Genomic DNA, 27,333 nt, shown 5'->3' on the forward strand with positions numbered 1-27,333 from the left:
AGGATTGGGGGCGATGCTTAAGTAAAGTACAATAAACAGGGCTGTGATCTCACCATATGTGTTGAATTGAACACAACTCTTCTGCATTTAATGAAGATTTTAGCCTTTAGGGGTAAATAAAACATCACTAACCCGGGATGGCCTGAATACTTCTTACTGGCTGTAATAATTAAAACCATGAAAAAGGTGGTGGGGTTATGTTACTTATTAACTCGAATCACTGTTAGATTTGATCAAGACGCGGTTGCCTATGGCACTTTGTTTCATGTTTGTCCTTTGTTTCATTGACATGCTGTGCCCTTGCCTCGGTGGCACCGTAAAAGCAGCCAGGCAGAGTAAGCACCAGACCTAGAAGGCTTGTAGACCTCCTAACCAGCCGCTTTCTGTCTCAGCCCAGCAAACTTTCCAGCCACTAGGATTGGGCCTGAAATCACCTATAAAGCTGCATACTTGGGGATCACAGGAAAGTCCAGAAGAAATCTTTCCCTCTAAGAAGGATGCTGCTGAGTCTGGGAATAGCTGAGAGCTTTTCAAGGATGTTTTTATTTTCCTCACATGTTGATCCAGACAGGTTAAGAAGGTTGATAAGAGCAACTTAGAACTTAGATGCATAGGTATCTGATTGTTGCTATAAAAAATGACAATAAATTTAGCAGCTTTAAAAAAAGGACAAATTTATTATCTTGCAGTATCTGAAGGTCAGAAAGTCCAAAATCGGCCTCACTGGGCCCAAGTCTGGGTGTCAGCAGGGCTTACCTTCTTCCTGTAGGCTCTGGAGGAAAAACCACATCTTGCCTTTTCCAGCTTTTAGAGGCCATCTGTGTGCCTCGGCCCATGGCCCCTTCCTCTGTCTTCAGAGCCAGTGCTGCCTGGCTGCAAACTCGGTTCCCTCCTGCCTGCCTTCGCTTATCCTTGTGGGACTTCATTGGCCCACCTGGGTGATGCAGAGCACATGCATCTCCTGGATGAGTTTGCTGATTAGCGACTTTATCCTACTACCTCTAACTTTAATTCCCCTTTGCCGCGTAATCACTCACATCTCACTTCAGGGATTGCAGCATGGCCGTTATCCTTCCTGTCACACCAGAGGATGTTGATCATCAGAAAGGGGTGAATTGGGCAGTTCATAGGGCTAGGTAGTCAACAAGCAGGGTGTGGGGTTAGAAATGGGCTTTGAGTGGCTTGGTAGCTTCTTATAATTACTGCCAGCATAGTAATATATGTATGTATGTGTGCTGTAACAATAGAAAATAATTTTTAGCTTAAATGGGAATTCTCTTTTACTGTAGTATCTGTCATTCCAGTTATTAATACAAAGTGATATTTTAAATGTGACATATGTCTAATTTTTAATTTTGGTTTTGGGGAAACTGGTATTTCTATTCAAAAAATAATCCAATTATAGCCTTAATGACTTATAAATTATTGAATTAATCATTTGCTTTTGTGCTATAGTTTGTTTTTATTAATACTTTAGAGGAAAACCTTTAAAAATGATACTCTATTTTTACACAAAAGCGTCCTTTTAGTGCACACACCTGAAACATTTTTGCATAGTTTTAAGTGCTGTGAACATGCCCTTGTGTGTGAAGTGGCTTGGCTTTTCTGCATCCCCTTCTCCTTACAAGGCACCACTTGTAAGGCCTGGGGTCTTCTAAGTCCCTGCCCACAAGGCCATAGCAAAGTCAAGGGACATAACAGATGCAGGAAAGTCTCTGGAAGAAAAGAACCATCTCCATTTGCATAAAGAAGAGCTGCAGTGTTGAGGCTATCAACAGCTTCTAAGTGAAAATGTCCCTGAAATAGATATGACATTAACCTGTAATGACTGTGAAATTATAGTGAATGGCTTTTTTAAAAAAGTGTATGGTGATTGAGTTTCTCTTTTAAAGTTATACCTATCTTAACAAATTTGCGTCATTTAGTTGCTAGGAATCACTGTTAATGGGCACGAGATTGAAACTTTGATCCTACCACAAGACAGGTTCCATTAACTCCAAACTACCAGTGCTGGGTCAGTGTGAGCATGAGGGTGGGCTATACCAAAGAAAAGATATTCCAGGTTTGCAAGGAGCTCAGAAATTCCAGCGTTATACACAATAGCCCTGTAATCATTCTGTTATGTGGCAACTAGGATAACAGTCTATGTGGAAATGAATGCGGATAAAAATGAAGAAAGCAAAACCTGTCTGGAAGGGTTGGTGAGAGTTCTTGAACAAGGTGGCCCTTGAGGAGTGATTCCCCAGAGGATATTCCAGGCAGAAGAACTGGTACAAGCCATTAACTTGGGGATTGTGCTCTGGCAAACCCACCTACCTACCTGCTTGGTAGGCAGGCCTGGTAAGGCCTGGAAAGGCCCTAGGGCTGCTCTGCAGGGGGCTGGCAGTGCACAGGGGAGGCCTGGAGTTTTGGCAGCTGGCTTAGCTTTGGTGGTGCCCCCCCCCCTTCCTTGGCACAGTTGTGGATGGTGGGCCTTAGTAAATACAAGCCTACAAGCCCTGGGGCAAATCGGATCTTTAGACTGGGCGAGCCATTGGCGGTCCTAGATATTTCCATACACCCTTGAAAGCTGAATCGTGTAGCAGAGTTTGTGCCTAGTTAGTGAGCCGCTGATGAGATCTCGCTAGCCTCCACTCCAGTGCCTACTAGCATTGTCCAGACAAGGACTGCAGGTTTTCTAAAGGGGAGTTCTATCACTTGCCTCAAGTAAGACCCTAGTCCCGGAGGGAAGAGGATGCAAGCTCCTTTCGGGTTGCCAGGCAGAGGGGAGGCCAGGGCTCCCGGAGCCAGCAGCTTCTGAGCTGGGTGGGACCTGGCCCCCGGCCCCCAAGCCTCCCACTCTCACCCCCGCCACGGAGCTCCGGAGCTCCGCCGCTGCTGCCGCTGCAGCCTCTGCTCCAGGGTCCCTGCCTTGAGCCTTGAGATAGGTCAGGCCACGGTCCAGGGGCAGCGAGGTTTGGGTAAGACGTCCGTGTGTTGGGTGTGCTCCGGGCTTTGAACCAGGTTTCTGGGAGCGCCCGAGATTCCCCCAAAGACTCTCCATCCCTGCCGACCCCGGCATCGCTCCCGGGTAAGGACTCGCAGTGCGTGCACCGGCCACCGCGGTGGAACTCCGAAGAGATCTCCGCTGGAAGAGATCTCCGCTCGGCTGGAGGATTGCTGCACTGCGGGTGTCCTCGCCTAGACAGGTATTTTAATTTTTCTCCTTCCGTAACTACTGGCCTCCTGCTTCCACATTTGAGTCATTATTTGCTTTCAGACAAATGCTCCGGGACAGATGTCAGTGTAGCTCGCGGTGCCATTGACCTCCTGAGGTTAGTCGTGAGCCGGGAGGAAGGCGAACGTTGGCAGGGCGGCCTGGCTGGGACTCACTTCCAAAGTGCCCGAGAAGGTGTCGCCGCCCACTTCGGTGGGACCACGTGCTGGTGGGAATAGAAGACGACTCCTACTGAGAAAGGGGAGGGGGTATTTCATGGAGTAGGGCCATTTCTGAAAAAGGGAATCTAAATTATAAAAGTAACTTGAACAAATGGACTTGGAGTCATTGAGAAATGAAATCTATGGTGTTGGTGAAAAGTGTTTATACGCAGTAGAGACACACTGAAGGCGGTGGCGATCTAGGGCTTACTGTGTCTGCCTTTCAGCTAAAGTGAAATTACAAACTTGACCTACAGTTTGATCAGCAGTAGATTTTTGATTTTACAAGCAAATGCTAAAATAGGTCTGTTTGAATGATGAGACTGGCAACATGGGTGCCTGGCTGTTGGTAGTCACTTTTGTAAGAACATTTTGGAGTATTTTGTGAAAAGTTTTTTTATTCCTGTCTCATTGTAGTGTAGTTGTTATTTATGTTCTGAAGGTAGATGTCATGAATTTTTCAAACTGAAAAATACTTTTGAGGATTTATATTTAATGATTTTAATTTCTTATATATTCAAGGACATTTATAAAGCTTAACATTTGGAGAAAGGGATTCTGTCTTGTTCAAAAAGAGATTAATTTAGCTAAAAAAAAAAAACACTTCCATTTTCTGAATCTTAACTCTTGGAATTTTTGAAAATGGAAGTTTGCAGGGGGATGTTATATTTTCTCTGAAGGTACTTTTTCCCTGTGTTCTTAGTTGCTCCCCATGTTTATTCCATCTGCAGAACAAGTGTTCTGGAATTCTATCTGTATTTTTATTTCCCAAGCTCCTGATTTTCCTGGTTTAATAATTTTTAAATGTCATCTTCTTTTTGAGACATTAAGGTTTTTCAGTTCATACACATTAGCATTGGATTTGCCTTTGTTTTAATTGTTTCTACTTGTTTTAACTTGAAATTTGCTGATTTTCTTGTTAAAAGAGATTTACTTTTGAAATGGTTACTACAGTTAAACTTTGTGTTCAGCCAAGAGGCAAACATAGCTGCTAAACAACAAAAAAAAAAAAAGTCACTTTATAAGAAAATAAGACGCTAAACTAGTTTTCCATTCTTCATTTAAAAATGGAGAAATTTTAGAGCATGTCCTAGTAAATGCCTGGAATAAGACTGAAAACCATACTTAGAAAACTCTAACATCTTAAAATCTTTGCGGGGGAGGGGAGAAACATACTGAAAAAGAGGACTTAAATAATCTATTTTGTGCAAAAGTTTATGTAGTAGTTGTTTGTGTTATTTCTTTAATTTTTCCATTCATTGCCTAGGACTTAAAAAAAAACTTTCACATAAATGTGACCTATGAATTCAGTAATTCTTCTAAATGGGTATAGAGGGTACAGATTAAAGATCCATCTATTACTGGCAAATAAAATGTGAGGAGGTTTTGTTTTTAATGTTTTATTTTTCCAAGCACATGTTTTATTGGTATAGTTTTATTCATCTTCAAAATTCCACTGTGCATTTAAAACTTGAGTGAAGAGTTTAATACTTAGAACTTGTGAATGGACTATTGTAATTTTCTGGGGGAAGCAGGCCTGATTATTTCCCTTCCCGAGATGTGTCTTTCTAGTTTTGTTGTGGAATGTATCTTCAAGAAATGTCTGCCTCTCACTTAAATCCTGATACCTAACTTGTCTCATAATTCTTCAAGTAGTTATTGTAGTCCATATAGTGCTTGGAGTTTTTTATTTTGTTGCTAGGATCTGTTGTTTATCTCCTGGGATTGCTGTTAGATTGGAAATAAGACTTGCGTCTTGTACACTATAGGAATGTTGCAGTTATTTAGGGTGAAAATGCAAGATTCATTGATCATTAAAGCTATCTTTGTACCTAGGAACCACTGGCCTACTGCATTTTCCTCTTTGCACTTTTAGATAGCCAGTCATCTATTTTAGTACGAACCATTAGCAACCTTTACCACCACTAATTAAGAATCATGCTGATTGTTTACTAGAAAAATGGGTGGTTTGTTACCCTTTTATTCACATGGCCTATAAACTGTAGGGAAACAGTCCTCCTGCGTCTCTGTACATCTTGCATATTGCTACTAGGTGATCCAGAAACATTTGTTCTGCAGGAGGAATCAAACTCAGCTTGCTTTTTCCCTCTGTTTCTGACTGTCCACGTGTGCGTGACTCACACACTCTCTCACTCGTGTGTGTGTGTGTGTGTGTGTGTGTGTGTGTGTGTGTGTGTTTCAACAGTTTTCCTATTTTCTTTGTTCCTTGTAGCCCACAGGGTCTGGTGTTTTTCAACAGAAATGCTAATGTCCCTGTGAAATGGCATGTACATTAGAGGCTTAAATTTTTTTAAAAAAAAATACCATGTGTAACAAGAGAAAGTCCTCACCTTCTGTAAATTAGAGGAGAAATTGCTACAGCTATGACTGCTTTTGTTCTCATAGTTGTTTGAATTTCAGGCCTTGTTGGGACTGGTTTGTACATTGTCTAAGTGTTAGGATGAGAACTTCTAATTAGAGTAATTGCCGGGTGGGAGCTGGCGGTCCGGGCGGGGCCGAGATTGGCAGGGCAGAAGGGTGGGGCGCGGGAGCAGCAGCCGGGCAGGATTGGCTCAGGGCAGAGGGGCGGGGCGGGACTGCCTGGCGTGATTGGTCCTGGGAGGCGGGGCGGGGCGGCGCGGCCTGGGGATATCTGTGGCACAGCCGGTCAGGTGGAGGACGCCGCCGCCCCGACCCGAGCGTGGAGCGAGGTGAGTGAGACCTTGCTCTTCCGAGAGCCGACAGCCGGGTTCTGAGGACATTTGGAGCGGATTCTTCACCTTCTCTCCTGCAGGCTTCCACCGCAGGAGCTCTGGCAAGCTCGGAAAGGTGGACCTTTGCCCGTGCTGCTCCTGTGTGCTCGCGGACCCGTTCCACGGAGTGTGCTTCCCAGGACTCGGCCGTAGCCTTCAGCGTGAATGTGATTTCCGTTTGCCTTCAAAATTCTGTAGATGTTGGCTATTGCTTTTGTTCACTGGTGTTTATCGTGCCGGCGGCTAGGCTAAACGTTTTCCACTCTTCAACTGCCTTCAAGGGTACTGGCTTTGGGATTGTAATTCTTTCTTGTGTTGTTGGCCAAGCCTTCAAGTCAAAAAGATCTGCAAACAAATCCATTTTGTGGGGCACTCAATACATCTCATTTAAAGAAGGAATCCAGGAGGAAAATAGTAACATAAATTACTGATTCAGGCCTGAGGTGGTTTTTTTGTTTTTTCTTGTAGGAAATGTTCCATAGGTTAACTTTGTTTTAGAGAACTGTTGTTTTTACTCTTGTGTCTAGGGTGTGTATTTGGATAGATGTATGTATGTTTGTACAAATGTGCGTGCAGCTGATTTAGAGGTGTTTTGGTCTTTGCTATCAATTCCCAGCAAATATTCTTAGATGGAAACTTAGGCCAAATACCAGGCTGCTAACCATGGCAATAAAAGAAACGCTTTTTCAGCTTTGACTCTGAAGAAATTTAGATTGCCCTACAGGTGGGCAGCATGTTCATACCCCTCACCCCCATCTCAATATTTGCCATTATTTTCTATTCTGACTTGAGAACCTAAATCTTGCAATCAGGAGAAAACAAGGGTTCTCAACTTATGACGTTGAGTTTAGTAGTTTTAAACTCTTGTGTGTCTGCTTTTCACATTTGGGCATCTTTGGTCATCGATTTTTCAAGTTTCGTTTTATGTTGTTTTTAACTTATACATCATAATTTTTCATATTTACAGGGTACGGTGACTTATTGATATGTATATACATTGTGTAAACAAATTAATTCATTTTATATGAGTCAAGCTTCACCTTGGAATATGTGTAGATTATAATTGGTATGTTTGTAACTTCCATGTGCTAGTAGCAGAGTGAAGTAGAAACTAATGTGGGATGTGGAAAGTAAGCAATTAGTGATCAGAGAAAGTTTTAAAGTTTTTCTTCTTTTTCATTTTAATTACATAAGAAAAATATCTTTTAAAGTCCAGTTAAAGAAAACTGTATTCTCTCTCTCTCTCTCTCTCTCTCTCTCTCTCTCTCTCTCTCTAAGATAAACTCTGGATTAATTTATACAGATAGATTTGAATGCTGAAGAGAGAAAAAGTGGTTTTCCATAGAATGTTTTTTAATTAGAAAACTTAACAATGTGTTAACATTTCCTAAAATTTCCAAAAATTGTTCTATGTTGGAAAAAAATGTATTATTCTAGTAAAATAATATTGAATTTTCTTAAATGAACACCTCATAAGGAAGATGTAAAAAAGACTAGAAATGCCAAACCTCAACTCTTGGAAAATTTATTTTGGAGTCTATTAGGAACAACTTGGATGTGATTGAGAGTTTAGATTGCTGCTAGAGAGAACATCTTGAGTTTAATCTTCATGCCAACACTTGTGAAAAGGCCACCCAGGGCTTCTAAATCCCAAGTTAGCTACCACTTGTGAGTATCCATTGTGCATTCTAGAAGGCTCTGTTGATGAAATTTCAAGTGTTGGAAGTCACAGAAGAGAGCATTTCCGTGGCAGTAAGCGAGGTTGCATTTCATATTCGCTGCTCCTCTATCAGCTTCAGGCTGCTTTTGGTGCTAGATTCAAGCTGGGACTCACAGTAGATCTCAGATTATACTATTTGAATCATCATAGTAGTCACATGGACATTTTGCACTATTTCAGACAACCTGTTTAGTTACGAATAGTTTCTTTCATGATGGGAAGCACATTGGTTTATGAATTTTCAGCCACTTCTGCATGATGAAATTTAGGGGTGAACAAACTTGGCTGTGCTCCTGCCACGTGATTCTGTGGTCCTGCCTTCTTTGATGATCTGCATCCAGAAAACACAAGTTTCTCTTTGATACAGAATGCTGGCTCACTCAGAGCTTTCCTTCCCCCCAGGTGAGCTGATGTGGAGTGGAAAAGAGAAAAGAAGTTAAAAGTTAAGTAAAACACTTCCTGAAAGTTTGAACTTTCTTTTCCCTTTCTTTTTCCTAAAATTGAGTACATTTTCCCCAGTAATATGAATTTCCCTAAGTGTTGAAGAGACCCTTAAGAAATTGATTCTTTGCTCTGTTCCTCATAAAACTTTTTCAGAGTTAATCCCAGGTATAAAATGTCCAGACTGGAATCCAAAAGTATTCAGAAATTGAGTGAAATATGACTCCTCTGCCTGAGAGACATTAAATCATTCTGTGAAATAAAACTGAAATGCTTGATAGTAGATGGTGCAGTAGTGCTCCCTCCACATCTTTATTAAATAACAGCGACTCTAGTCCCTTATTTTTCCAGCAGTAATTTGTGTAGTTCAACTCACCACCCTCTTCTACCTCCTCTACCATTCCTCTGTAGCCCTGGGTGGGTATGTTCAAGGACATGCCTTTTTGTCAACATCTTTGGCAGAAATCACCTGGCAAATTGTAGACATGTGGCTAAAATTTATGCTTAGTCTGAATTTGGTAGGAAAGACAGAAAATATTACAAAATAAGGTCTGACCAAAAAATGTTCTTGACTGTGCCTCTGTGAAGAAGAAAGAATAGGAACTGGGAGTAGTGGAATGTTAGTGTTCTGTGCCTCAGTGTAAACACCAGGGGTGAAATTTATTTATAAATTTTGTTCTCTGCTTCCATATCTGAATTGCTTGTCTAGCATGTGGATCCGAGGAGTTGGCGTGTTTTCTGTTTGCTTCTCTTGCTTTCCTTTTTTTCCACCTTGCAACTCCTGTTATCATCATTTGTTCTAAAATGTTCATGTGACTTGCTTGCTTTCTTCTTTAAGCTATTAATCTTATTAACAAGTTTTAACAGTGAGACAATGGAGAGCAAAAGGACAGATGTCTCTAAGAGATGCTATTTAGTTTTTGCACACAGAACAAAATAGGCTCTTAGGACTCCTCATACAATGGAGTCACCATTACATTACATTAATGTACTTCTGATATCTTACCATTACTTTTTTAAATATGAAAAACTATCAACCAGCTCGGTTACTGTACAAAATTATTTATAAAACTTTTTAAGTTGATATTTTGAATTTTATGTTTTGTTCTAGTTTAGAAGTAAGAATCACTTTGGGTCTGAATTTTGATGTGCAGCTCTGTAAAATTGCTTTAGATAGATTCATGTAAACCACAAGTGTGTGCTGACACTGTCCTTGCAGTTATTGCCACATGTCACTCCCTTCAGTTTGTAAGCATTTGACTGTCGAAAGTGGGGTGATGGCACATTATGAGCAAGACCCCCTTTCAGGTTGCAAGGAGCTTTAAGACATAGCTTCTTTTTAGAAGTTAAAGTATAATTTTATTTGAGTTCAGTTATTCCTATTTAAATTGGAGGATCCTAGTTTTTCTTGATTCTGAAGATGGTATTTTCTTTGAGCTTAGTTCCCCCCCCCCCCATTTGGTAACACATGCAATTTGGAGGGGCGGGCTTTTCAGACTGATTATACATCCCCTGCTTATGCATATATATAAAGAGTAATTTTGTGTGTGGGTTCTATTACTTTTCACCAGGAACTTGAGGCTATATAAAATAAATTGAACCAAATGTTAGAACAATAAGGTGTTGATACAATTATTTAGTAAAAGTAGTAAATTTATAATCAATAGTCTTGTACAAATTATCTGCTTTTGACATGTGGAATAACTAAAAGCTAGAGAAAAATGGGAAGAACTTCTGGGCTTGAACAAAATTGCAGTTACTATATTTTCCCTTAGAAAATATGAAAATATTTGATAGTTGATGTTATGTGAAGGTCAATGAAAAACTGAGCATGTGACCGGTGCTAGGCTTTGTATAGATCAACAAGGCATTTGGAAAATTTAATATGCTCCCAGATTTTAGTGTTGATTGCACAGAACTAATTTTTATATTTTAGTAGTATTGGCATTCATCTTTGTGGAGACATATTGAAACAGAACTTTCGAGGTGTGTGTTACTTTTAAATGCAGATATGACTGAGGATAGGGAGATCCTGAGAGGTTTTTGGTGCACATGATGCTGGAATATCTATCTACCTATTAACTAACTGGACCTGCTTCAGAGAAGCCCCTGGTTCCCAGATCGGTAGCTCGGCACTTCCGTTAGCCATTTCTGTGCCCTGAGATTAGCTTGCCAGTAATAAACGTCTTCATAAAGTAAATCTTTTCTCTTCCATTAAGTAAATTATTAGGAAATATTTGTAGCAGTAATTAAGAAAAATGTTTATCTGTTTAAACTGGGGGCAGAAAAAAGAAAAGAACCAGGCGACTTGTGGTTGACTCAGGAAATTTAACTCAAAAGAGTTCCCTGATTTTTCTGTCTTCAGAAAGTTGTTTACACAAGTCTGCATTCTGTTCTGGAACCTCTCACCTCACCAGGGACACTTCTTGCTGCCTTGCCCTATTACAGAAGCAACCCCGATCCATTCTTCTCTGTGGCTGCATGCTGTTCTGCTTTGTGACTATTTACCATTTCTCACTCAGAACCAACAGACAGTTTTTACAATGATAGTATTTTCATGTGTCATTATAAAATTATAAAAATTTCCATATATCTATTATGTAGAGTTTGAAATGTCATTTTATAAATTAGAAACTCAGATTTGCAAAAAAATACATGCTTATTCAAAATAAATACATAAGGTTTGAAGTATACCATCAATGTAGGTAAAAGTATTATTCTCAGGAAATTTGAAAGCAGATTTTGGTGGAAAAAACTGCAAATACAAGAAAAGTTAGAAGTGTTCTCTGGCACTTCAAAGTGTTATGACTCTTTGGAAATCCTTAAATAAGTATTATTTTGAACATGCCATTGTTGTCAGGGTAGAGTGAATAGCCTGAGGCACTTAGGAACTTGCCATTTCTTTTTCATGAGTGATGATTTTCTTGAGACCCATAAAATTCAGATCAGGAATGTTCTCCTGTGGCCCCATTGTAATTGGTCTGGCAGATTGCAGGAGGGTAGGCGGGCGTGAGAATGCCAGGCGTCTCTTACAGAGTGCTTGGAAATGCTCAGTTTGAGTGTTTGCAATGCTTTCCTTTCAAAAATGTGTAATAAAATAAAATATTAGCATACTCATGGTTTACAAGAGAGCCAGTTACACGAGCATTCCATTTTATATAGTTTAAATAATATGCTTGTGTCAGATTACATACAGTTTGGGTGATACTTTCAGCAAAAGTTAAGAAAATAGTAGCACATGAAAATTTGACTCTTGAAGTCTGGAAACATGAGAATGATCTGTGCCAATAAATTATTTCAGATGCTGTTTGCTAATGTTGCTGTCTGTTTTAATCCATGTGGTGCCAGTTTTGGAAGCACTCTGACCAAATCATGGCTCAAAAATGTAGTAGTCTTTTTTAAACTGAGCTATTATAAAAATTTCCAGAAATATAATATGCTTTTTTTCCTGTATGACATGAATTATATGAGTATTTACTGCTGCCTTAATTTTATTTCTGAAATCTGACCATGGACATACTTGCTACTGTTTGGTAAATTAAAGATAACTTATTCTGCTGTGATGATTTATGCCTATTGATTGCTTTCTTTATTTTGAAGAAAATTATTCTATTCAGTGACCTTCATTTGTTGGCAGATCCAATTTTGTGCTCCTGAAATTATGTGAACAGTGTAGTTTTCTAATTTTCCATTTTGGCAGTTCTTTAAAGTGTGCTTTTTGCATCAACATGTAAAGTACGCTTTTCTTTTGTAAATTTTGTTTTCAGTAGCAGTTGAAGCCAGTTTGTTTTTTTCTTCTTTGCAAGATACTAATACAGACTGAGACATGTGAATTCTGCCATGTACCCTGGTTGGCAGTGGCTCCTAAGCAGGCGGGTGCCTGTGTGCACGGTATTGGATTATCTGTTTTTGTTACTTAGAAATGTTCATTCAGAAATTATAGAAACAGAAGAAGAGCACCTTGGACATCATGAAGACGGTGGCTACTCATGGGCTCACATTGTGGTTTTGGGGGGCTGGGGGGAGTTATAAGGAAGGAGAACTCTTCTGTTTTTGTTTTTAGGAACTTATATCTGAATTTTTATGACCCACTGGCAAAAATTGCTGTGTGAAAATTCAGTGCAGAGGTTGTTACTTGCTTTATTTGGTTCAGAGCAACAAAGGAAGGATGATTTGGTTTCTTAAGTACTGTCTACTGTCCTGAGAAGCACTTCCTTGCCACTTTAATGAGGGTACTATGGGATGGAGGCTGCTTTTCCTGCACCTGTGGACAATGGGGGTGGCCTGAGGGTCTGCTAGAGGGGCCGGTGTGCTTTCTGGGAAGTGACAAGGAATTTAATTGAATTTAGGGGAGCCTTTTAAAAACAAAAGACATTGTATTTCTTCAAGATCACCTTCTTAATCCAAGGGGCAAAGCAAATCTCCATTGCACCCTTTTATTCCGAAGGTCTTGTGCATGTGACATTCAAAGGTCAGCTACTTTCATTCTTGTTTGGCCCCTGCTTGTGTTGAATTTCAGCCAGCAAGCCTCCAGCATACAGGAGAATTTGAGATTTTTCTCCCTCCCCCATTTCTTCTGTTTTTGTTCCATGTAAACAGTTTCTGCTGTAGTAACATAGACAAATATAGCAGAGAATGCTTTTCTGGGAGATAGACGCTCCCTAAGCATTTTTTAACCATTTTTGGGAAGAATTGATCTTTCTCTGTGTTTCAGACAGACTAAAAGAGGGGGAGGCTGTCGCTATAAATTGAAGTGACATCATATGTGTTGCCCCCATTGATCTGCATTTAGTCTCCAGCCAGGATAAAAGGAAATAGCATCAGGGAGGAAGCATGCTTCATTTAGGCACAGATCCCAGAGTGATAATGGGGTAATAATAGAACTCACGCCACCGTCAATCGACGGCTGCATTAGTCCTGAGCTCATTCTCTCTGGGAGCGGCACAGCGCCTGGCCTCGAGTGTGTGCAGCTGTGGTGCACCAGCTGGGCCGCAGAGGAGGTGCCCTCGGCTTTCAACGGGGTACAGGCTGTGGGGCTAGGATTGTGGTGTGAGCTGGTCCCTCTTTACAGACCTTGCCTATGGAAGCTCAGTTCTGAGGTGTGTCCGTGGAGTGTCTGACCCAGGAGGTGAGCTGGCCTGCGTGTGGTGCTAATGGAAGAGCCGTGGAGGGCCTCAGTTGTGTGGGTGGTCTACTGGGAGCTGGGATGAGTGACGCCCCATGACAGCGGTGAGAGGCTTCTGGAAGAGTCAGGATTTGTTTTCTTTGTATTGCTTGTAGGTTAAGAGGGTGGGGTTGGAAAATTCATATTTTCTTTCCAAGAGTCTATAAAAACTTTTTAAAACTATTCAAAGTTGTGCAGCTTGTCTCAACTTTTAAGTTGACTGGGAAAAATAGAAGTCGACGTTTTTGTCTGTGCACGTCTCAGTAATTAACAACTGTGAAATCTTCCGTGTTTACGGCAAGAATACAGACTTCTGAAATCCTTAACAAGTAGCATTTGTACTTGACTGACCGCCTTTAGCAGTTTGCTTCGTGCATTCATCTGAGTGAGTTTTACAGTCCTGTGTAGTTCTCTTTCAAGTACCCACATGACTTGGGCACCCCATAGTCTTATTTTGTCTAAGTTTCCATGGCAGATGCATTTTTAAAATACTGAGCTGGTCTCCATATGGAAAAGATAATCACCCCATCATGAATTCCTTGTTTGTGCAGAGAAAGGAAGGACCTTTATTTTTGTCACTGTTGAACTTGGGCTCAAACACTGTTAGTTCTCCAGAAATAAAGCCAGGTTCATTCCATAATGTCTAACGGCCCTGCTTTCTTAGGAGATAATGCTGAGACTTACTTTATTTTTCTCCATCCCACTGTGCAGTTAGAGCTGTGTCCGTCTCCTGGAGTACTGCTGTACTCAAACCCAGTTGGCCTAGAAGTCATGTGAGACTGAATTTGATTTCTGCGTGGGTGGGAGTGGAATAAGCCACATAGCATTTCCCTTGCCCCTGTGCCAGCTGCCAGGGTGGGTCCCTCCCAGGACTGCCTCTGAGCACAGATGCTGGTGTGTGAGATCTTCCAGTTGCTTTGCAAACATTTTGGCTTTTTCATGCTCATCCCTTTTCAACGTTGGGTGGCTTTATGGGGAGCAAATGTTTATTTTAGAAAAAGAAATTTACTGTATTAAAATGTAGCTAGTTAACCCATTTTTGCATTAAAGTGAATGTTAAAAATCCTCTTTTCAAGGTCTGTAAAAAAAAAAAAAAGTGATGTCATTTTTACTTGTGAATGAAAGAAGCTGAATTGGTTTTATTGACAGGGGTCTAAAACAGCTTTAGATCATCAGTTGTCTACTTTTTCCATTGTTTAGAAGCCACATTTCCCTGCAAATTAGTAACAGTTGAGAACCGGGTTGTTTATAAGTGAGTCATTTCTGCAGGTGAGTGGGGGCTGCAGTCCCGGGAGGGCGGTGTGGGGCAGGCATTGTGGAGGCTGCTTCCCAAGCCTGGGCCGTTCCTGCAGCATTCTGAACACGCTGGCTCTTGCAGCAGTGTGCCTTGGCGCCTTATTGAAGGACAAGCAGACACCCGAAGAGGGTGTCACCCTTGTTCTGTTCCTCCCTCCAGTTAGTCAGTCCAGCTGCAGTCAAACCCTGCAGGTGTGGGGGTGTGGGTCCTCCTCCCTTCCGCTTTAAGTCAGGAGGCATAGCTTTAAATACTTCCATGGCACAGAATTTGGATTCAAAAGCTTCCAGTGACCCTTTCATTTCTATTTCAGTGCACAGGTGTGTGAACTTTGTGCTTGGAGGGAAACTGCGAGATACCAGAGTGTGAATCCAGGCATTTTGATGGATTTGTATATGAGCAGTCCTTTGATTTTTAAACTGGAGTTGTGTTACTGGTTGAACTTAGTTGGAGTAAGTCAAGGCCAGTTGTCTTACTCAGGGACTCTTTTCTTCTGTGGGTCTTGAGTTTAAACCAAGTCCCAAATTGAGCTCTAACAATAGACCTCATTGTAATCACAGGCACATAATAGGGAGATGCTTTTCTGCTCTTTCCTTCTCTGTAATTCTGCAAATTGGCAGGGCTGGTTCCTGCTGTATTTAGTTAGCAAACACCGCCAGATCCCAGTGATGGGTGTTCTCTGCCGGATCAGGCCTGTTAGTGCCGAGAGCTGATCCTGTGGGCTGGCCCCTTCCCAGGGTCCTGCCTGTGTGTCTGGGGAGGCCTTAACACCCAGCACTCTCCCTCTCAGTGGCTGCCTTTGGAAATGCTGCTTATTGGCTGTGGCAGTGGCTGTCAGGTGCAGGCAGGCTGGGCCTCTTTCATTCACTCTGGCTTTCTCTGGCCCCCTTACCTCCAGCCTTTGCATAGGGAGGTGGGCTGCTTCTCTAAGGGGTCTTAGGCCAGGCCACAGTGGGACACTTCAACGACAGAACCAGACGCCATGGAGTGAGTTGAGGAGGGCCTCACAGGGGAGAAAGGGAGGCTTTGCAGAGGGTGCGCTGCAGGAAGGCTGGGGCCTGGCCTCCGGAGGACAGCCCCGACCCCACCCCAGCCAGGGCTGAAGGTCCAGGTTCTGGTTCAGCCTCCTGTTGGATATGGAAAGTTGCTGTCGGGTTTGGTGGGTGCGGGGAGGAGAGGAGAGCCGAGGGCTATGCTAGAGGATCTGGAGCCCCAACAGGAAGGAAGGAGAAGCCAGGCAGAGAACAGCACCAGCTGGGCTCCGGGGCGGGGAGGCGAGGCTTCCTCGCAGGCTTCTTTTGATATTACAGAAGTAGCCTGTTATCTAAGCCTATAGGAAATGGCAGGCTGATGTTCGTGTTATTAGGAGTTATGCAGTAACTTAATCGTTAAAGCATCTTACAGGCGTGTGAATTCTCAAGAAAGGAAGTGCTAGTCCTTCTTGGAGTCCTTGTGTTGGACCTCACAGGTCAGTGCTCATCATAATGTGGTTTTGCCAAAGACACCTGACTTCCCCGTCGTAGCCCATGGCACGGTGATGGATGGAGTGGTCTCCCAAAGCCAGTACCCTTGGGGGCAGAGGACGGTGCCTCTGCTGCCCTCTGTGGGGAATGGAGTCATTAGAACTTAGACGGGTGGGGAGAGGAAGTGCTGGAAACGACTTTCTTTGTGAAATGATGTGCTGATCCTCCGTGCGTGCTTCATACTTGCCTGCTCATTTTAGGAGAGAGCGAGTGTGCTTGTGTGAGAGGGTGGGGAGGGCAGAGTGCACACTTAGGGACAAGAAGAAAACGAGGGGTGGAGAGAGAAACAAGTGATTTTTAAAAATTTCTTTTGAGTAATAGAAAGTGACATTTAAAATCCAGGTGTTCTTATGAATATTCTCTGATCTAGTAGTGGCTTCCACGTTTGTAAATTTTGGCTTGTTAACAGGATTTTGTGGGCACAAGCAGGGGTTGGAGAGAAGCTCAAAGTGTGGAGAGTAGTGGATTCATGGTGGTGACTTAAGCCTTGATTTTAGAATAAGCATTTTCAGTTCCTGCAAGGTGTACCTGCTGCTTGTTGGTTTTTCTCCCTCGGTGCGTGCCGGGCCCATCCAGTGGTGCCCACAGGTGCTGTCTCACACACTCAGCTTGCAGGTTCCCCAAGTTTTCTTTTTTTAACCTCATAAAGACTGCATCCTCTTTCACCCTTACTGGGATGCTCGCCGGCCTGTCCTGCGGGAAAATTCAGGAACGGGGTGATTTTGTGTGCATGTGCATCACTGTGTGCAGCCTTTAAAAAAATGTTGTATGTTATGAATGTAGAGTTTTATAATGCAGGGATTATGAGATGCTGTGATTGTTTTTATCATATGCTCTTTATTTCTCAGTGTGCACCAGGTATGTTTGCAGAGTTTATATGGCTCAAAAGGAAATCTGAAACTGCTTCTTATTTCTGTTAAGCTTCCATGTGTTCGCCTCACGTTCTTCTTGAGTCTCTTTCTGGGCTGAATGACATGTTGTTGGCATATGCTTGCCATAAATACACAGATCTCATAAAACAAAATCATATTTTATTAAGATAACTTTTTCCCTTTTGGGGGGCGTGTCACTGGGGATTGAACTCAGGGGTGCTCCACCATTGAGCTACATCATCCTCAGTTCTTTTTCTTTATTTATTTTTAAAGATAGGATCTTGCTAAGTTGTGGAGGCTAGCCTGGAACTTAAAATCCACTTGCCTCGGTCTTCTGAATAGCTGGAATCACATGTGTACAGAATAGCACCCAGCTGATAAGTATCGTTTTGATGGACTCTAAGTCTGTACCTGAAATGAAAAGCCACCAAAACATGGCTTTGTTAGACCTCAGAGTGCATTGTCTTAGGGGATGCAGATGAGTAAGCTTTGAGGTTTGACCAGAGTCAGTCCCACCGTCTTCCTGAGTTTCAGACACAGGCTGAGAGTACTGCCATCCTTGTTCTGAGCATGGGGTTTGATATATTGTTGGTGGAATGGCATGTTCATAGTCTGTTCTGTTTTGCCCTCAGCTCCTTCCGGACCAGCTGGTCTTGCTTCTAGAGCATCTCTTGGAGCAGAAGACTTTGAAGCCCCAAACTCTGCAGAGCCTCCAGAGGACATACCGCCTCCAGGAGCAGGATGCAGAGGTAACCAGAGATTTCAACAGCAGATCCCTGCTGGTGGGGATGGAGGGTGCCAACCTCATGGCAGTCAGTCCCAAGCCATTGAAGGCACCATTTCGTCAGCAGGGGGAAGAACAGGGGCCTGAAGCCAAGAGGAACTGCCCCCGCACTGTGCTTGTTGCAGCAGGACCCTCTGGTCATGCTCGTGCCTATCGCCAAAGTATTTTGCAGTCCTAGGTTTCCCTCCCTACTTATTAAATAATAAAAGTGGACATAAGTCTTAAAAGAATGAGCAGGCAGGGTGGGGTGTTTTTGAATCTGAGCTAGACGGGTCATCTTGTGTACTGATGGTGGCGCCGTCCTGTTGCACATTAAGGAAACTTGGCTCAGATGTGTCCAAGTGTCTTGCTTGTGTTCAGTTAGGACAGGAAAAGAGCCATGTGGAAAGGAAATGAAAACTGAATCTAGCAGCCATGATTTAAAAAGTAAATTGGATGCTTGTGGGAAAGCAGTGTGATGTGGTCCTTAAAATCTTTTAGCTCAATGGGAAGAATGCAATAGGAATCCTAAGATGAATTCCAGGTTTTAAAAATATAAAATAAATATTCTTTGTGCGTAGTCATCTGAAGTGAAACACAGATCTCAAAGAGAAGAGCTCTTCTCTGTAAAATTCTAAATGCAGAAAATGCAAGCAAATTTGGTTTGCATTCAGTTGGAAATAACTGAACTTCAGCACCCTGCAGTTCAGAACACCTGTGGCCCTTGAGCTGGAAATGTAGCTGTTTTGAGATTTGTTGTAACTATAAGATATTGAAGACATGGTATGAAAAGCAGAATATCTCATTTTCTCCGTATTTGTTACAGTGTATTTCTTGGAATGATATTTTAGATATGTTGGGTTGAATGGAATGTTAACATTATATTTCATTAAAATGGAACAGATTGATACTCCCCAGTTCTTACTAATTCAAAGGTCAGATGGACATCCTCCTTGTGCATTTTAAAGCTCCATAAATTTAGGAGTAATTGCAAGACTGCAAAGAAGAGGTGTCGGCAGCTTTTTACCCACCTGAGGATAGGTCAGAAGTGCAACTGTTGCTGTTTATTTCAGCTCTAGAGTTTTGTTTATAGGAGTGTCTAAATGCCAGGCTGTTATTTTTAATTAGTGTTTAAAAGACCTTCCTATTTATAGGCATTAGACTGTGTTTTAATGGGAGTTGAATACCAGTGGAATGTCAGACTCCTGCGCAGGCCTGCAGAGACAGGGGCACAAGGGCCAGACAGCCGTTGGGCACCTGTCCCTCCATGCCCGGAAGCCACGAGGTGCTAGACCCTATTTTCCCTCTTCCTTTTGGCATGAGACACATCCTGCTCTTAACTTACCACCCAATTTAGTTGTTATATATAACCTCTTAAACCCTTGAGAAGGACAACAGGTTTTATCTAGTCGCTTGTTTTACATCTCACAAACTATATCATGTTGCCCAAAGATGGAGCTGTCTCTTACTTAGATCCCTGGTTCCAAGAGACAGGTCTGGGTGCAGCGTGGCTCAGTGTGTGACTCGCTTGGTCCATGCTTGTGTAGCTCACACGTGTTCTCTAGGAACAGGAACAGAGCAGTTTGTGCACAGGTGAGGCGCTTGAAATTCCTCTGACTTCCCAGAGTGAACAGGGGGTGCACAGGTGAAGTTGGGCCAGGTTTCTCTAGACAGTGCTCAGGAAAGGACACTCAGAGATGACATCAAGCCAGGACCTAAATAAGAAGGAGCTCTGGTAAAGGACTAGGTAGTTGATATTTCAGGCCATAGATTTCTACCAAACCTGCCAAACCTGCTGTAGCTGCTCAGGCCCCTCCTCATATGCTGGTGTTGCATGAGAGCGGTTTAAACAATGTAAGCAAACAGATATGGCTTTGTGCCAATTAAACTATAGACCCACAAGATCATCACATCCAAATGGCTGTTAGTTTTCTCCCCTTCTTATTTTTTAAAGCTATTTGAAAACATAATATCTCTATCCACTCTTCCTGGCTGAGGACCGAGTTGGCCTGTGTGTTGAACCACATGCCAGGGCCTGCACAGTCGAGGTCAGGGACCTTGTGGCCACTGGGTGCATTTGGGGTCTCACTCTACCAGGGCCTCCAGCCCAGGCCCTTGGTCCTGGCACATAGTCAGTTGCATGGACACTTATCTTACTGTGAAGTCTCCATGCAGTGTCACTCGAACAAGAAAAGCAACAAGATTTTGGATATCCACAGTGTTTTGTGGGAATTTTATTAGCTAAATGGATCTTTCATGACGCTCAGTAGCAGGAAATAGTTACCCAGTCAGCTGCCTTTATCTTAAGGGATAGACATCTCAGGAGAGACAGACTTGTTCCTTGGTGGAGCAGCCAGGAGAATTCTGACTGGCACTTCCCACTTAGTAAGCAGGGGTGGTCCTGTGAAGGGCTACCAGGGCTTTTAAAGGTGGACTAGGTAGCAGCATGTGAAAGATGGCCCGAGAGATGGGCACATCAGGCTGTGTTCTGGATGTCCCTGTGGGGGGCTTCCTGAGGAGTTTCCAGCAGGACCGGGGCCTGGAGAGCCCTGACACTCTGCCTGGGGTGCCGCCACAGGACCATCGCGTTGAATGAGCCCTCCCCCCCCCCCAGAGAGGTCACCCTGATGAAGGGTCTCTCAAAGCAGGGGTGCTGTGACCCAGGAGCACTGCTCTCCCTACTCGGACTGGGCATGTCCCTGTTCCTAAGATGTGTGGAAAGGCTCCCTGCCCTTCCTCCGGCCACTGCACTGTAGCTGCCCAGGCCCCTCCTCGCAGAGCACGTGGTTCTCCTGCTGGTCCCCAGGCTGTCCTTCAGGTGGTGTGCTCTTGCCTGGACTGGGAGACCGGCCTGATGCCCTAGGCTAGTCGGGGCTCTGAGGTAGAGGCTGCTTGGCTGCCCCTCCCTCCTCCTGGGTTGGGGAGCGGTGTGGGCCCATGAGAAGCTTATTCTGAGCTCCTTGTGCAGTCCTAGTATTGGGTTGCCCCTGTCCCAGTCATCGTCACAGAATAAGAATTCCTGGGAGTCCCACCGAGGCAGATGCTGCTATGTCGGGGCCGGGGAAATACTGTCTCAGGGTACACACCCTGCCCTGCCCTCCCTGTGCCCGCATCCTGTGTGGTGTGAATACGCAGTCAGCTCTGAGGAGGTGACCCTGTGTGTCCAGAACTGTGAAGGAACAGCCCCAAGGGCTGATGTGAGGAGGAGGGTGGAGGAACAGGCTGCTGGGACACCTTGCCCCTGCAGGTGGGACACAGGCAGGGCACCTTTGCATTTCTCCGTCTGGAAAGTGCAGGTGAGGATGGGAGTCAACCGCGTGTTGCATGATGGAGTCACAGAACTGACAGTCTCCTTCCAGGTTCCTTTGGAAGGACCATGGGTCAAAGGGAAATTTACTCCGTAGAAGTGCCTTGTCTGCAGTTATTTAATGCACTGCTCAAATAAAGATTAAAAATATACTCGGCTGGATCAAAAAGTGTTTTTCAAGATCCCTTTTTAAATAGTGAATTTTCTATCTGTTTTATCAAGTCTTTTAAGCTGAAACCACGGTAGTGAGTTCCGTGGAGTTTTCTATGACTTCTTCCCCCCGTAGGGTTCCGCCCAACTGTCACGTACTCATTGTGGCTCCACAGACTGTACTGAGCACCTCAAACTGGGGGGATGCCTTATGCAATGGCATCTGCCAGCATTGTTTTTGAAGAGGCAGCAGTTCACCATCTTGTCTGGGCTAAATAGAAGGTAGCCACTAGTCATGAAGATCCACACACTGTTTCAGAAAATTAATTTTGGGGAGAGGCCACCTGGAGTAGATGGGAGTAAGAGGGTTCTAGTTTCCCTTCATGGCCCCACAGGGAGGGGAGGATGGTTCTGCTCCTGTGTACTTAGTCTCCAGACTCGCACGTCATGCACCTGCTGCTGGCTGACAGCTGGGCTCTGCAGTGAGCTAGGCTTGGGCCCCAGAGCCCACCGTAGGCAGCACAGACACATAGCCCCTCCCAGTCCTGCTCCCTCCACAGCACACCAGTGCCTCAACCTTGCTCACAAGATTTGGTGGGGGTTTGTTTTTTACCACTGCCAACTGAAAAAATTTCATGAACTATCTTTTTTTTTTAATTTTTTTGTTTTGTCCTGTTTCATTTTCTTTTAAAAATCTACATTGTGACATAAGTTGAGTTTATGGTTCCTGATGGATCACAGGCCACAGTTTGGAAAATGCTATATGGGATGACTTCAGGGTTTTTACTGCTCTCCTAATCCCCGCCCTTGGGGACTCTGGGCGAGGTTCCTGTGCCTTGATTTCCTCAGGATTAAGATGGAGCTGTGAGTACCTCTTCACAGGACTGTTAACACCAGACGAGAACGCGTCTAGGCGGGCGCTAAGGACACGTGGGTGCTCGTGTTTTGTTTCTGTGTTTTTTAGGCGGGTAGCCTCCGCTGGGAATGAACCCAGGGCCTCTCCTGTGCTCTGCTCCTGCTCTTCTGAGCCACACCTCCAGCTGACATACCCCTGGTTTCCGTGACATTTTCTCATCTGGTCTGAAACGATAGTTTGTGATGTAACTGAAACAACACTGATGTCAGCTCTATTGTGCCTTTTAAGTGAGGACGAGCCTAGAGTAAGAGGGAGGAAAAACCATACGCCCAGTTGTTAGCTATGGCTTCTGTCCACAGTTACTCCTAATAGCGACCCTGCTGTTGGAGTCACTCTGCATGTGGCCTCAGAATTCCTGGTCTGGGGCTTAGTGGCTAAATCCAGGTTTTCCACTTCAGCATTGTTGACATCTGGGACTGGGTGAATCTTCACGGAGGGCCGTTCTGGGCACTGGTCAGCGCTCCTGGCTTCTCTGCCCATGAACTGCCAGTAGCAGGTCCCTCCCTTCCCCCGCTGGGGCACTTGGAAGTGTCTCTAGGTGTTGCCAATGCCCTTTGGGTGGGCAGAGTCTCCCAGTTAGAACCACTGCCCATTGTGAAGCCGCGGATTGGGAAATTTCTAAAACTCTCCTCTAACAGTGGGCCTGACGGTTGGCTACAGTGAGTGGCGTGATTGCAGAGGTGGCGGACAACATGGAAGGCCATCTTGAGCCCACTGCAGCTCTTACAGGGTCCCGGGAAGCTAACCTTGGGAGAGGAGGAGAGAGCAGTAGTAAGTCCGCCCAGGGAGCAGCTTGGCAGAGAAGGACAAACCAGTTTTACCAGTAGTGCAGAGGAACCCCGCCAGCACCTGTCTGCATTCTTGTCTGAAAAGGACACTTCAAGGTTGACTGGGAATGGACAGACACCAGCTCACAGGCCCTTTCCCACACGGCTGTGGCTGAAGAGCCCTTGCTGGCTTTCTCAGCGGCCCTGCCCTCTGCCTCCTGTGGCCTGCAGGGTGGTTGTGCTTTAATACGTGGAGAGAACTCACTGTTTGTCTGGAAAGCAGGTGCCACAGCGGGGAGGACTCGCGGCCCAGGGTCTGACGGCACTCCTGCTTCCTCTTGGATTGCATCTGGGCCAGAGTGTACTTCCTGTGAATCAGTGCACTTGACCAGCAGACTTCTAGAAGCATGGCAGAAGGTTCCAGAACCATCTCTAGTTGGGACTCTGTGCATGCCTTTCAGTGCTGGGCTCCCTGCCGTCCTTCCCTCCCGTCGGTGCTGGGCCCCCTTCCCTCCTCCCCTCCCTTCAGTGCTGGGCCTCCTGCCCTCCTTGGGGCTGCGGGGTGCTGGGAGGGTCAGTCCTGACAGCCCCACGGCTCCTGTTTCCCTTTCTTCCCTGTCACCTTTTCCTGCCACCCTGGCTGTGAACAGGAAGTTTCTGCCTTACTCAGTGGGAGGCTCGAGGCTTGAGCCTGTTTCCAGCTCAGAATGTTCTGCAGTGGGCTGACCTCAGACTTGCTTCCTCTTCCATCTGCCTTAGTGCAGAACCTGAATGGCCTCAGGAGGAAGGCAGAAGCTACAGCTCTGTGACGGACGGAGGCTCAGTGCCCACTGTGTCCCCCGCTGCAGTCCTTTCAGTAGGAACAGTGCAGAGCCCCGGCCCATCTCTCATCCCCAGAGACCCACAGCTGCCACCCTCTTCCTCTGCCTCCTCTCTCCTGCTGGCCGCCCTGGGTCCCGTGGGCCAGGCCTCGCCACCAAGCCAGCTAGCTCATGTTACCAGCACCATCACAGAATGAAGCCCCTTGAATCAGGTTTTCACCTTGAGCAGAAACACAGAGACCATGGAGGAGAGTCACAGTGTGGAGTGACACTTAGTGGAGTGGCTTTCCAGGGTTCAGTCTCAGGGGCCAGCTCTCAGGAAGCTCCCGGAAGGCAGGTTGACACTTGCCTCTTGAACCTGACAGCTCCCAGATCAGAGCCCCTCTGCAGGTACAAGCATCTCTGCTTCTGGACCCCTGTGGAGTCAGGTTGAGGCTCAGACCAAGAGGCCCAGTGCCAACTCTGAATTTCAGAATGGGGCTAGAGATAGTATGACTTCATATCCGTTCTGAAGAACGCCAAGGTAGGGCAGGGGTGTCTCTCGGTGGCAGAACACTTACTTACACGTTGCGGCTGTTGTTCCAGCCCCAGCAGCACCCAGAGCCAGGAGGGCACCTGCAGGGCTCCGGCCGTCTCTGACGCGGCCTCACACCTCCTGTTCTGGAGGGTCAGTGGGTGGGGGTGGAGCTGTGCTCCTGAGCTGCTGTGGACCCATCTTCCTCTTAAACCATGGGGGGGAAGGAACAGAGTTCTTAGGTAATTCTTTAGTTATGTTTGTGTATTTTTTCTTGGTGTTATTTGGTTGATGAGACATCTAATCAGTCTTCTGCAACATTCCCCCTCTCAGCGTCTTCCTTTTTTCTTTGATGCCCAGTTCCATGCCCTTGGAACTTTGTTGTGGAAAATCCATAGCAAGTAGAGCCACCCAGTCACATTGCAAGAAGGGGATTTTGTGGGTTTTTTTAAGGCTCATCTAAAATAACAAAGGTAAAAAAATTAACATCTTTTAGATTATTATTTCTCTGTCATACCTGAGGCAAGGGACTGTTTTATTAACCAAGAGTTGTCACAGTGTGTCGTGGCTAATGAAATTGTTAAATGATGAAGATAAAGAACAGAACGAGCCATAGGCAACACAATCTGGTTTATTTTTCTTGAAAGAGCCTTTCACATCATGATTGTAGGACTTGGTAAGAAAGAGGCAGCGGCTGATGAGTGCCTCACTGCAGGGTCCTCAGGCCCAGCCAGGGTTTGCACCTCCTGTCCTGGTCACTTAGGTAGTGACCTGCTCCTTGCTTCCTTCACAGTATTTAGCAGCTACTTCAATCTTACAGATAATTTCAGGACATTATCTACTCTTTCTCTATATGTACCCCCCACCTTGTCTGAGCAGTTTTTCTGAAAAAAAAAAATGGGGAGGTTTGCACTGCCCTGGTTTGTTTCTTGCAAGGCAGCAGGAAGCCAGCTTATCTCGCATTGGTTTTATTTCCAGAAGTCTCCAGCGTGATCAGGGCACGGTTTCTGGTGGTGGTGGTGGTGGTGGTGGTGGTGGTGGTGGTGCTGCTGCTGCTGCTGCTGCTGGGTTCTTTAGGGCTCAGTCGTTTACATTGTTTAATTTTATTAGATTTCTGTTCAGAGATCCACACCAAAAACCACACAGTTGACGGTTAGTACTTCTGTCTTCCTTCACAATTCTAAGTTGAGTTATATTCAAATGTAAAGTGGACTTTAAATGCCCTAAAACAGAGGCTCACATCACCAACAGTTCCCCACATGTCTTTCTGGTTCTTGGTGCCTTTCCTGGCTCTGTGGGACCATGGCAGCCTGGCACGTGAGGGTGGGCGTGGGGACCTTGCGGCACAGCTAGAGAGCGAGCCGTGCCCATGCACAGGCAGCCCCAGCAGGAGCAGTGTGCTGAATGGAGCCCTCCGTGCCTGGGCTGCTGGCAGAGGCTGGGGTGGGGGGTGCACCAGAAACGGGTTTGGGGCCACTTAGGCTGCCTGTTACTTCTGCCCAACTTGGAACTGCATGGAGCTGTGCTCCGTGGACCATCTGGTGGTGCCCGTCTCTGGGTGGAAGCAGATGCCAGGCACAGCAAACCCCCAGGCACTGGGCAACCCTCAGCCAGAAGCCCACCCCCCAGAGCTGGGCCTTCCTGCTGCCTGGCTCTCTGGGGTGCCTTTTCAGGAAGAGATTGTGTAGAAGAGCACCCCTTGCCCAAAAGCCTGCCTCATTTTTTGAGATGCAATTCAGACCATGTAGCTCACCCATTTGAAGTGTGTAATTGAGTGGTTTTAGTCACAGAGTTGTGCAACCATCGCCAGTCAGTTTGGCAGAACATTTTCACCATTCCATAAAGAAACCCAGCACCCTGTAGCTGTCCTCCCAGCTCCCCTCGCCTCCCGTCTTTCCACACTGTCGATTTTCCAGATCCAGATCTCCACACGCATGGAACCGCATACAGTGTGTGGCTTCCTTTCACGTAGCACCCTGTTCTCAGGGATCACAGTCTTTTGTAGTACACATTAGTACTCCTACCCCCTATGGGTGCTGGGAGCCAAACCCTACCACGGAGCTGCACCCCAGACCCCAGATAATTTTTATCACGGTGACCAACTTTGTTTATCCACTCTGAATCAGTTGGCAGACGTTTGTTTAGGTTGTTCCCACTGTTCAGACGCTGCGTGTGATGCTGCTGCTGTGGGCACGTGTGCAGGAGCCCGTGTGGACACGCGTCCTCCCTGCTCAGTGTGCTCCCGAGAGTGGAGTTGCCGGGTCATGTGGTCACGTGGGCACTCCAGCCCTTGTGAGGAACGACTTTCCCCCATGGCCGTCCGCAGTGTGCCCTCACCAACACTGGCTGCAGTCAGCTCCCCTTTCTCCACGTCCTTGTCAACACTGCCTAGTGTCTCTGTTTTATTCCAGGTGTCCTCTGGGACGTGAACGACACTTGATTGTGGTTTTCATTTGCCTTTTCCTGTTGACTAATGGGGCGGAACATGTTCCAGGGTACTTGTTAACCATCTGTGCATCTTCTTTAAAGAATGTCTGGTCAGACCTTCGGCTCATTTTTAAATTGTTTATTGTTGCATTAAAATAGGAAATCCAGGTAGAAGTCCCTTATCTGCTGTGATTTGCTTTAGAATCATCTTCTCGCTCTGTGGGTCATCTCTGCACTTTCCCGTTAGTGTCCTGAACTTCTGACTTGTCAGCGAGTCTGGTTTACTTTTTCTTCTGATGCTTGTGCTTTTTGGTGTCAAATCTAAGGAAACTATCGCCTTGCCCAAGGTCATGACGACTTTCGCTGTATTTTCTTCTAAGGGTTTTACAGTTGTAGCTCTTAGTCTTGTTTTGCTTTGTTTCCACAGTGTTTTTATTCCTTACCCACAATCCCTGTTTCACGGTCGGGAGCACAGGTCCCTGCA

At 45.1% G+C, this 27,333-nt stretch overlaps 1 protein-coding gene across 1 annotated transcript in view; it reads left to right on the forward strand.

Annotated features, from left to right (window-relative positions):
- Window positions 1-27,333, forward strand: part of Aopep (aminopeptidase O (putative)) — a 309,373-nt gene that overhangs the window by 268,374 nt on the left and 13,666 nt on the right. The window contains exon 14 of the mRNA XM_026401975.2: window positions 17,817-17,933. Within this exon, the coding sequence (XP_026257760.2) occupies window positions 17,817-17,933 (117 nt within the window). The remainder of the gene's footprint in view (window positions 1-17,816; window positions 17,934-27,333) is intronic.

Source organism: Urocitellus parryii, chromosome 13 (genome assembly GCF_045843805.1).
Source record: "Urocitellus parryii isolate mUroPar1 chromosome 13, mUroPar1.hap1, whole genome shotgun sequence".
NCBI lineage: Eukaryota > Metazoa > Chordata > Mammalia > Rodentia > Sciuridae > Urocitellus > Urocitellus parryii.